Source organism: Podarcis muralis, chromosome 12 (genome assembly GCF_964188315.1).
Source record: "Podarcis muralis chromosome 12, rPodMur119.hap1.1, whole genome shotgun sequence".
In the NCBI taxonomy this organism is placed as follows: domain Eukaryota; kingdom Metazoa; phylum Chordata; class Lepidosauria; order Squamata; family Lacertidae; genus Podarcis; species Podarcis muralis.
Window position 1 is genome coordinate 7,378,395 of NC_135666.1, and position 12,343 is coordinate 7,390,737.

At 46.7% G+C, this 12,343-nt stretch overlaps 1 protein-coding gene across 1 annotated transcript in view; it reads left to right on the forward strand.

The window, feature by feature from the left end:
- Positions 1-12,343, forward strand: part of OBSCN (obscurin, cytoskeletal calmodulin and titin-interacting RhoGEF) — a 206,571-nt gene that overhangs the window by 134,427 nt on the left and 59,801 nt on the right. Inside the window, exons 57-59 of the mRNA XM_077936688.1 lie at positions 180-446; positions 2,723-2,989; positions 4,323-4,589. Of these exons, the coding sequence (XP_077792814.1) occupies positions 180-446; positions 2,723-2,989; positions 4,323-4,589 (801 nt within the window). The remainder of the gene's footprint in view (positions 1-179; positions 447-2,722; positions 2,990-4,322; positions 4,590-12,343) is intronic.

Consider the following 12,343-nt stretch of genomic DNA (forward strand, 5'->3'; position numbering starts at 1 on the left):
TAAGTTGCATTTAAACGAATATTGTTTTATTGTATTTGAATGCTGTTCCTCACTCTGAGGCTGCATTAACAATGAAACATGGGTTCAAATTGTATTTGTTTGTGTGTACACACACACACACACACACACATGCATATACATACCATTCCAGCAAAGGCTTTGTTTTTCCCTCTGTACAGCTGCTCCAGTAATCTTCATAAAGCAGCTGGAGAATATGGAAGTAGATGAGAACGCCACAGCTATCTTCCGCTGTGACCTTTCCAAACCCAATGTCCGTGTGGAATGGAAGAAGGGTTCGTCCACAGTCCAGCCCAGCCAGAAGATTGAAATTAAAGTAGAAGGAACTGCCCACAGTTTGATCATCCGTACCGTGGCCCCTGAAGATTCAGGAGAATACAGCTGTAGCACAGCAGACAGGAAGACGACAGCTAGGTTAAAGGTTAAAGGTAAAAACCTCTCTTTGGAGTTTATGACTAACAGGTGTGGGGAACCTTTTTTTGCTCCATGGAGCAGATCGTTATTAGGATTGGGGCAAATTTAATAGGTGGGTGGGACTGTCCACCTGTCAATCATCTGAGGACAAACTTGCATTGGGTGATTTAGTGCTCTGAAGTCCTAAAGCATCTCACTTCTGAAGCAGCTCACAGCAATGTGAAGAAGAAGCCTTGATTTTTAAAGGGGGTTCAGTGAAAATCCTTTTGCCACCAGGAAGGGCCCTGAACTCCCTGAAAAAGCTAAGTTTTGTTACAGCAGTGAGCACAGTACAAAACCTTCCCTGATCCAAACGTTAGTGGAGTGGCAAGTGAAGATGTTTGAATATGCGGAGTTGGCGAAAATGACTAATAAGATTAGACATCAAAAAGTAACAAAGTTTGAAGAGGAGTGGAATAAATTTGTTGTGTATATACGGAATAATTGTAGAAGTTTAAAAACTGTAGCAGGATTAACTTAAATCTTGTGATGTGGGTGGAGGGTAAATAAGAATCTGTAGGAGTAGGTGTTAATTTGTGAAAGCCGAAGCAGGGAAGGAAGGAAGCCTGAGCGCGACAAAGCGCAGTGTAAATAAGAAAACATTAAGATGCTGGATGTAAGAGTTTATGTTTAATTGGAGTTTGTTTTTGGAAATTTGACTTATGTTCTTATTTGATTTTGCTTTTGAAAACTTAATAAAAAGTATTTTTTTAAAAAAACCTTCCCTGATCAGGGGAAGTCTGTATTCAATCTTGCCAGACTGAGCTGATGATGGTGGCCTGAATTCCTCTGCATTGACTGTGTGTTCCAGTTCCCTATGGGGAACTGTTGCATGCAGCCAGCACAGAAATGAACCCCATATCCTGCCCACCAGCTGAGAATCTGGCCTCATGAGTCAAACTGGAACACCTGGCAGGCAAAAATTAACCAATGGGCCAGAGGTTGCCCACACCTGCTTCATTCTAACAACATAAAAGTGTGAAGTTATCCTCAGTTTGCTGGGAGAAATGAAAATAATAATTGTGAAGTATATTACACAGAGGAAAGCACTACGATTACAGTAACTTTTATGCCTGGACTCTGGGCTCGCCAAACCCTTTATGATTTCTCTTGAGGTTCTTCAGATGTCTTGCCTGCAGACAAACCACAAAATTCATAGCAAACTTTGCCTTGATCGCAATCTGGCTGCAACTGAGGAATGTTCAGGTCTCTCCCCAGAATTTTATTCTAATCTTACAACGCTTTAGGCTTCTTCTGAAAGTCCGCAGGTGCTTTGCCTGGGAAAGAACCTCCAGACCAGCATAAAATTTCAGCTTTTGGTGTGGCATCACTACTTTTGGAGGTTGCTGCAGACAGCTTTTCCCTTTAAGATAGTATTTTACACAGATGGGAGGAAAGAGATCAACCATTATGTTTTGTATTTTTGTGTACTAGGGCTTTAGGGAAGCTTTTAATGTTTAATAGGTTATTGTATTTTAATATTCTGTTGGAAGCCACCCAGAGTGGCTGGGGAAACAGCCAGATGGGCGGGGTATAAATAATAAATTGTTGTTGTTGTTGTTGTTGGGTGTTGAGAGCATTTGGCCCAAGGGTTCTTGACTGAGCACACCCTCCTTTTGAATCTCAAAGTGCCAGTGCAATCGGGGCATTTATTTATCCATATACCTCATTTATATAGCTTGCCCCATGAGAGATGTTTTCTAGGCAGCCCCAAAAGCAATCACTTATATAAACTAAGAACAGCTATGGCAAATGCTATTAAAAACAGAAGGTAAAGGTAAAGGGACCCCTGACCATTAGGTCCAGTCGTGACTGACTCTGGGGTTGCGGCGCTCATCTCGCTTTATTGGCTGAGGGAGCCGGCATACAGCTTCCAGGTCATGTGGCCAGCATGACTAAGCCACTTCTGGCGAACCAGAGCAGCGCACGGAAATGCCGTTTACCTTCCTGCCGGAGTGGTACCTATTTATCTACTTGCACTTTGACGTGCTTTCGAACTGCTATGTTGGCAGGAGCAGGGACCGAGCAACGGGAGCTCACCCCGTCGTGGGGATCTGAACTGCCGACCTTCTGATCGGCAAGTGGTTTAACCCACAGCGCCACCCGCGTCCCATTAAAAACAGAAACACATCAACAAATCATTTTTTTAAAAAACGAAACCCGACTGCTATTCCTATTCTGAGCCAGAAGGGAGGCATGATTAAGAAAGATCATAATGACTCTCTCAGATACGAGTTCTCTTGCCTTCCAGCTCTCCCTGTCCTTTTCAAACGTGGTCTCCAAAACAAAGAGGTTGAGACGGGGAACACAGTGTCTTTGCGCTGTGAGCTGTCCAAGTCTTTGGCCCCGGTGGCCTGGAAGAAAGGGAAAGTGGTGCTGCAGTCCAGCGACAAGTATGAGCTCAGGCAGGAAGGGAACTTTGCAGAGCTCCTCATCTACGATGTGGAAGCTCAGGATGCTGGCGAGTACACCTGCGATTCAGGAGACCAACAGACAACAGCCACCGTGAAAGTCAAAGGTAGGAGAAGTTTGGGCTCATTCCCAGTCCTTCTGCATGCTTGCCTTTGTGGCCTGGAGGGGTCTGCATTTGTTTTATCAATAGTTCCACTCCAGAGATGTAACAAGTGTTAGTCTTGCATCACTGCCATCATGGTTTACCCTGAATTGGTAGGAAAGCTACAGTGGGAGCTTATCCTGCAGGGAGCAGGCTACTGACTCACAGAAAAATGGTAAGAATAGTGCCTGTACATGTTGCCTCATATCCCAGGTTCTACAAATGCTATATATATAGAGAGAGAGAGAGAGAGAGACCCTGAGAAAAAGAGCATACAAAACCTACAATGTAAAATCAGGAAAAAAACAAGCAGGGAAACTCCTATAAAGGTAAAGGTAAAGGGACCCCTGACCATTAGGTCCAGTCGTGGCCGACTCTGGGGTTGCGGTGCTCATCTCGCTTTATTGGTCGAGGGAGCCAGTGTACAGCTTCCGGGTCATGTGGCCAGCATGACTAAGCCGCTTCTGGCGAACCAGAGCAGCCACGGAAACGCCGTTTACCTTCCCGCCGGAGCAATACCTATTTATCTACTTGCACTTTGACGTGCTTTCAAACTGCTAGGTTGGCAGGAGCAGGGAGCGAGCAACGGGAGATCACCCCGTCGCGGGTATTCGAACCACCGACCCACAGTGCCACCTGTGTAGTACTTATAAAGGTACTAACAACCAAAAGTGGGACAGCAGAAAGAAAAAAATAAGTGAAAACTGGGGCTCTGGGTTATGATTCATTGGGAGGGGGCTTGCAACTGTCCCCTTGCCCCCTCCTGGTGCCCCCCTCTGCTGCCGCCTACAGACCAATTCTGCCATGTCTGTGGCTAACGGTTGGTGTAACAATTTCATTTTCCATATGAATGAAACTCTGGGGAAACCTTTTAGCATACTCTGATTAAAACTTGGAACAACTGCCAGAAGCTAGATAATTGTTTGACCACAGGTACCTCATTCCTTACCTTCTTCTCCCAGTCTTAACAACCTCTGGGATCTTAGTACGGATTTTGAAATCAGTGGTAGCTGGGCAGTGCTCATAATCCCGCGGGCACAACCAGAATTGGCCATGCCACATCCTGTTTTTACATATATATCCATACACCTTTACCGATCTCATCTCTGACAGTGTTGCCATAGATGGCATCTCTGCAAAGTCCAGCAGAAGCTGGTGTGGGCGCATCTTGCCAGAGTTCCTTATTAATTAAAGCCGTGATCTACGCCCACAAATATTTCTCAGTCCACATGAGCGTCCAGGCCCTCCATTTTGATAGGGTAGGGTTATCACTGCCCTGATCTTCTCTTCCCTGCAGTTCTGCCAGTGCTCTTCAAAGAAGAATTGCAGAACGTGGAATCAGAAGCAGGTGGAAAGGCCGTCCTGCGCTGCGAGATCTCAAAACCTGACGCTCCCGTGGAGTGGAGGAAAGGAGCCATCGTCCTTCAGCCTAGTGCCAAGTATGAGATGCGGCAGAAAGGCACAAGTATTGAGCTGATCATTCACAATCTGGAGCCCGAAGATTGCGGCCCCTACACTTGTAGCACAGGAGACGAGCTGTCGACAGGCTCCGTTTATGTACAAGGTGCGTTCACCATAATACGGCTGGATTTTGTAACCCAAAACTTACACGTACCGTATGGCAGTGCAAAACCACACTGCTTCCTGAGCAGCACATTCACCCAACACCAAAGCATATGGGCTGAGACACAGTATTGTAATTCTGTGTGTAAAGTGGTTTGGTGGTGCTTTGCTTAAATCCCTGAGTCTAGAATTTAGAATTTATTATTTATACCCCGCCCATCTGGCTGGGTTTCCCCAGCCACTCTGGGCGGCTTCCAACAGAGTATTAAAATACAGTGGTCTGTTAAACATTAAAAGCTTCCCTAAAGAGGGCTGCCTTCAGATGTCTTCTAAAAGTCTGGTAGTTGTTCTTCTCTTTGACCAGATGGTGGGAGGGCGTTCCACAGCGCGGGGGCCACTACCGAGAAGGCCCTCTGCCTGGTTCCTTGTAACTTAGCTTCTCGCAGTGAGGGAACTGCCAGAAGGCCCTCGGCGATGGACCTCAGTGTCCACGCAGAACGATGGGGGTGGAGATGCTCCTTCAGGTATACTGGACCAAGGCTGTTTAGGGCTTGAGAGGTCAGCACCAACACTTTGAATTGTGCTCGGAAATGTACTGGGAGCCAGTGTAGGTCTTTCAAGACTGGTGTTATATGGTCTCAGCGGCTGCTCCCAGTCAGCAGTCTAGTTGCCGCATTCTGGACTAGTTGTAGTTTCCAGGTCACCTTCAAAGGTAGCCCCACGTAGAGCGCCTTGCAGTAGTCCAAGCGGGAGATAACTAGAGCATGCACCACTCTGGCAAGACAGTCTGTGGGCAGATAGGGTCTCAGCCTGCGTACCAGATGGAGCTGGTAAACAGCTGCCCTGGACACAGAATTGGCCTGTGCCTCCATGGACAGCTGTGAGTCCAAAATGACTCCCAGACTGCGCACCTAGTCCTTCAGGGGCACAGTTACCTCATTCAGGACCAGGGAGTCCTCCACACCTGTCCGCCTCCTGTCCCCCCAAAACAGTACTTCTGCCTTGTCAGGATTCAACCTCAATCCATTAGCCGCCATCCATCCTCCAACTGCCTCCAGACACTCACACAGGACCTTCACCGCCTTCACTGGTTCTGATTTGAAAGAGAGGTAGAGCTGGTTCACACATGTATTCACATCACTTTTATCTCTCACTACCTGGCTACTCAGCACTTGATGCCGTTCGATTGGATGTGTCCTAGCTTCCTTGACATGCATTAATGTGAGGTGCTATGAAAGTTCTGTCTAAGGCTCTCGATGTGTGAGATCTCATTCACACATGCAAGTTTCCGTCACAATGCTTTGCTCGTTGAGTACCAAACCTGTATGTGTGAACGACACATGCATAGTCCCAGGTGTATGAAAGCAGTAGTCACTGCCACTCTGTACTGGCAGAACATTTCAAACATATATAAGCCAAATAGAAAGCCAGAGCTCTCCTTTTAGTTTATTACTAGGCATCATTTTATGCTTATGTGAATACTTATGTGAATGCTCTCCTGGCAATTGGAGGTTGTGATTAGGACTTTTTGGGGGGAGGGGGAGGGGGAAAGGTGAAGGGACTATATAACCTATTTGCTTCCTGCCATTTCCCCATTCAAAATCAACCCACCCCTGGCTGCTTTCTCACCTGTGGGAGAGAAGTTACACGGTCCCTGTGCCTTTTCCCCTGCAGGGAGAAAAGTTGCTTAGAAGCGTGATTCTGAGTGGGTAACAGTGGAAGGAGAAAGGGTTAAGTATTTCATGCACAGTATGAAATTAACAGCTTCCTACGGCTACTTTTCAGCTTGCTTCAAGAAACCGTTTATGCATCTCCCACAATTACCATCTGGTTTGGTTCCAAGGAACCGTCAAAAGGTTTTTTTACAAATGTACATTGGGATGAATAGTTGAGCACTCATTCTCATTTGAGGAAGATTTTGTTGTGTATCTAAGCTGTGCCTATCAAAGGCGACATCCAAGAGAGTTGGCACATCTGCCTCGTTTGCATATCAGGGTGCAATATTATGACAAAAAGTATCAATTGCTTGATTGTGTGAAAGCAAAATCCCATCTGTCTTGTTGGGGCAGATTAGCTTCCTTATACAGTCATAGAATCAAAGAATTGTAGTGTTGGAAGGGACCCCAAAGCTCATCTCTTCCACCCCCTGCAATGCAGGAATCTCAACTAAAGCTTCCCTGACGGATGGCCATCCAACCTCTGCTTAAAAACCTCCAAGGAAGAGTGTTAGAAAGTTAGTCAATGTGACAAGAGAACGATTCTTTATTAAAAATCTGTGTTAACTGATCCCTACAATCTTATAGATGCCATGGTGTTTTCCTATGAATGCCTGCTCTGCACCTACCAAAATGGTGGATTCCCATATCTGTTTCATCTTAACATGATGGAGGGTCCAGCAAGTTGAATTTTCTTGAAGCTCTGGCGCAGGCTCATGGTATTTTGATGCCAACATTAGACCAAATGACAGCTCACCAACGTCTTGGTTGTACCTAGTTTCCAAAGTATTGTTAAGAATGTGATCAGTTGCAATCACAGCAGGTCGTTCTCAAAGACCACTATCCCATGGCAACATCACAAGTGGACATGGCAGGAGTTGCCAACACGTAGCCATTTCTGCAGGATAAATGAGTTTTGGCCTTGAGTGTGTCTCTGTGTAATTGTGAAATGTTCTTCGGTATCAATCTTGATTGCTAGGTTTGTAAGTCTCTTAGGTTTGTAAGATGTTTGTCTCTTAAGTGGTGGGTGTTGTCAGTTTTGTAAAAGCTGGTATGTTTACACATGTGTTCTCCCTTGGTATGCATTCTCTTACTTTGTTACGCAGAAGAGGAAGTGCAGATAGTTTCTGGTTTAAAGAACACGGACGTCTTTGCGGGCGAATCAGCCACTTTCACTTGCGAGCTCTCGCGCCCGGGCATGCAAAACGTACAGTGGTGGCTGGACGGATCTCCCCTCCAAAGCAGCCCCGTGAACGAAATCTCTGTGCAAGATGGGAAAGTGTATACTTTGACCCTAAAGGACCTGGGGCCCAATGATTCAGGAATTGTGACCTTCAGAGCGGGCCCCCTCATATCCTCCGCTAAATTATTAATCAAAGGTATTTTGGCTTTGGATGCAGTTGCCCAACGGGCCACCCCCACAAACCACGCTGCTTACGCTTCTGGCTTCAGGTGGCCCTTAACAACTTTCTGCAAAATGGCTACTGGAAGGCATGCATTAACCAGTAAGCACCATCTTACTAGCTTATCTGCCGGCCTCCTACAAGATGTTCCACTGCAGGTGTTCTTTCCAGTACTAGTTCATAAGGTATAGCTTACATGCACATGTAGAGCCAGTGTGGTGTAGTGGTTAAGAGCGGTAGACTCGTAATCTGGGGAACCGGGTTCGCGTCTCCGCTCCTCCACATGCAGCTGCTGGGTGACCTTGGGCTAGTCACACTTCTCTGAAGTCTCTCAGCCCCGCTCACCTCACAGGGTGTTTGTTGTGGGGGAGGAAGGGAAAGGAGAATGTTAGCCGCTTTGAGCTTCCTTCGGGTAGTGATAAAGCGGGATATCAAATCCAAACAACGGAGGTTGCTCCCAAAGCCTTCCATGGGCCAGGAGAAAAGTATGAACTTCCTTTTAAGCTCCAGTTGTTTGCAGACTCTCATAAGCATAGCTTACTGGGCAAATAATAATAATAATAATAATAATAATAATAATAATAATAATAATAATAATAATAATAATAAATAATAATAATATCTTTATTGTCATTACCCCTCTCGGGGACAACGAAATTACTTGACTGCTCCATAAAAACCCTAATTAAAACAATACAGTATAGTACAGCAAGGAAGATTAGATGACTTTCAAAGTCCAGGCTTCCCATTCAGGGCCGAGATCGCTCTGGAGAAGAAGCTGTTCTTAAGACGGCTCGTTCTTGTCTTCATCGTCCTGTATCTCCGTCATGACGGCAGGAGCTCAAAGAGACAGTGACCAGGATGCGATGGATCTTTTACTATGTCCAGTGCCTTCCTATGGCACCTTGTGGCATAAATCTGCTCTAAGGTGGAGAGTGGGCAGCCAACAATGCTCTCTGCTGCCTTAACAACTCTGCACAACCCCCTCCTGTCCTGGGTAGTACAGCTTCCGTACCACACACATAAGCCATAAGTGAGCACGCTCTCAATGGCACAGTGATAGAAGGCAAGCAGCAGTTTCTGCGGAAGATGGGTTTTCCTTAGAATTCTCAAAAAGTACAGTCTCTGCTGCGCCTTCTTCACAAGCCCCCTTGTGTTGACACTCCAGGACAGATCCTCTTGTAATTCAATGCCCAAAAATCTGAACGTTGTTACCCTCTCCACACAGACCCCATCAATCAAAAGTGGCTGGACATTGCTCTTCTGTCTCCTGAAGTCCACCACAAGCTCCTTTGTCTTCCTTGTATTTATGAGCAAGTTGTTAGCTCTGCACCACTCTGTCAGCTGCTCCACCTCATCTCTATAATCCTTAATGATCCTTAATAAGAATATACGAAACCCGCCCTATTGCTCTTACCAGCCCCAGTCTTGGAAACATGGGGAAATTATTATTTTTGTGCCACTCTTCATATTAATATCCCAGGGTGGTTTACAATATATTCCACAGTGTGTCTCAGATGCCCTTGCTTTTAGGAACAACTACTCGAAGTTACATGCCCCTTTTTAAGGGAAATTCCCTTATTCCGAATAGGATTCCTTGCAAGAAAAGGGAGAAGTTGACAGCTATGTTCTGAATGTGCATCCAGGTGCAGCTGCTGCTGCTGCCCTCCAGTTTAATTTGGGGTGGAAATTTGGGGGGCTTGTATAAGCCTTTGCATAGTGAGCCCCCAAACATTTCCCCCTCTTGCTGAAATTGGAACTGGACAAAGGGTTATGGTTACTAGTTCTAAATATTTCACTCCCATTGAGGTTTATGGCTGTAAACACTAGGAAAGTTGACACCTCTCTCTTGCACATGAACCACCTTGGTCCTTAAGGCGATGGCTGTTACCTGTAGGCAGTGGCGTAGCGTGGGTTGTCAGCACCCGGGGCAAGGCAAGTAATTTGCGCCCCCTAACCCGTGGATTTGCGCCCCCTAACCTGTGGATTTGCCCTAACCCCAGATGTTGCGCCCGGTGCGGCCGGCCCCCCCTGCACCCCCCACACTACGCCACTGCCTGTAGGGAACGTGCCAAAGGTTGCAGAAGTTGAGCGGTTGTGTGTCTCAGTTCAATAATCCCATTGGAATTCGTTTATAGTCAGAAATCACGTAGAGTTCCTGTGAAATCATAGGCAGCTTCCCAAGATATTTTCAGAGAATAATCGGCATGAACAAGCAGTAAAGTAATTCCCTTTATTATATCAATTTGTGTTGATGTAAGAGAACCCAGGCTTTCAAGCTACACTGCACTCTTCATTCATCAAGCAAAACGGGTAGAAAGGGATAGATCCAGTTTGAAATAAGAACAATACATGAAGAATCCAAGGATGGCACCATGCTTCATTCACCAGGAAAATAAAATACTAGTGAAATTCTAACCATGCTTACATTAATGCCCTTAACAGACACTTCCTCTATGTTTCAGCTGGTAACGCTATCTCTGTGCTTTTTGCCTTTTCTCTTTATATCAGCCTGTCTTTTCTGTCCAGGCCAGATCTTCTCAGAAGATGTCAGGAGGATATTCTTTCCTTCTTGTTCACTGTTTTCCAACAATAAGTAGGCTTACATGTGCACAAATGATGCTTATTTGGTGATGCACTGGTCCCTCTGTGGAACTCACAACATTACGATTCTAGTTTGGTTTTTGTGCATTAATGTAAGCTGTTGTATCTTAGTCCAAATTCCTGCACAATTCCAAGTCTAGCTCTAAGCGTGCAAGGAAATGGACAAGTGCCTGGACTTAAATTTAAAAACAAGGTCCTCTCAATTAGTGCAGCCTGTGTCACCTCACCTCTTCTCTGAGGACCCCTGACTGTTTTTCACTCCAACGTCACTTCTGAAACATTCTAACCCTGGACACAACTTGCCTCACTCTGATCTCGATCTTGGACTCTCAGTTTTTAGCCAACATTGTGCCCCACCCAATTGCCTTGTAAGACATCAGCGAAGGGGGCCATCAAAGGAGGTCTAATCTGACCACTGTGGCTGTTGCCACTTCAGGTCAATGCTGTTTCATTATTGCCAATCCCACGCTATGTCAGCCCTTGACTACAGCAGACCCAATGATTGGGGGGTGGGATTAAAGGTCTTGGTTTGGGCAGGTCTATAGATCAGAAAATGGGATGCGGGTGGCGCTGTGGTCCAAACCACAGAGCCTAGGACTTGCCGATCAGAAGGTCGGCGGTTCGAATCCCCACAACGGGGTGAGCTCCCGTTGCTCGGTCCCAGCTCCTGCCAACCTAGCAGTTTGAAAGCACCCCCAGGTGCAAGTAGATAAATAGGGACCGCTTACCAGCGGGAAGGTAAACGGCGTTCCATGTGCTGCGCTGGCTCACCAGATGCAGCTTGTCACGCTGGCCACGTGACCCGGAAGTGTCTGCGGACAGCGCTGGCTCCCGGCCTATAGAGTGAGATGAGCGCACAACCCTAGAGTCTGGCAAGACTGGCCCGAACGGGCAGGGGTACCTTTACATTTACCTTTATAGATCAGAAAATGGGACGTGGGTGGCGCTGTGGTCCAAACCACAGAGCCTAGGGCTTGCTTATCAGAAGGTTGGCGGTTCAAATCCCCACGACGGGCTGAGCTCCCGTTGTTCAGTCCTAGCTCCTGCCCACCTAGCAGTTCGAAAGCACATCAAGTTCAAATAGATAAATAGGTAACACTCCAGTAGGAAGGTAAACGATATTTCCATGTGCTGCTCTGGTTTGCCAGAAGCGGCTAAGTTATGCTGGCCACATGACCCGGAAGCTGTCTATGGACAAACGCCAGCTCCCTCGGCCTATAGAACGAGATGAGCATGCAACCCCAGAGTCGCCCGCAACTGGACTTAACGGTCAGGGGTACCTTTACCTTTATAGATTAGAATGTGAGCCCGCTCTCTAGTAACACACCTACAGAGATATAACTGTAATGTTCCAGGGACACACAACACGACAGCTTCCCTAACAGCTAATCCACCTGCTTCTCTACTGCTCGTTGCTGATGTCACAAGCAAACACAAAACTCATCAAGCTAAGTGGTGCTTCTCATCCGCTTTCATGCATCTCACTCACACCGAGAGCACTGTGCTTAAACAAAATGAGCGCCCGTAAACCTTCCTCGAAGGATGCACTAATACATGTCCCTCCTGACGTGTCGGTTGACAGATCCAACCATTGAAGTGGTCAGTCCCATGCAGGACATTACCGTGGACGAAGATGGCACAGCAGAATTCATCTGCCAGTATTCCAGGCCTGTGCAGGCCACGTGGATGAAGAACGAGCAGGCGGTTCATGGAGACGGCCAGCGAATTGTCATTGAGCAAGACTGGAATGTGGCCAAGCTGAAGATCAAGCCTGCTCTCCCAGGGGACACCGGCATCTATTTTTGCGAAGCTGGTGGCACTAAAGTGGTGGCTCTGCTTAATGTTCAAGGTGAGGTCTTCCACGATGGAAAGAAGACTTTCGAGGGAGTGCAGGGAGCGTTCACAGCAGCAACCCACCATGAGCAGTGCTCCTTCTTTTGCCATGGCCTAGTGCTGTTTTCCAGCTGCAGCCTGTGGTGTCTGAACAGAGGCTGGATGACAACCTCTCAGGGGTTCTGTAGCTGTTATTCCTG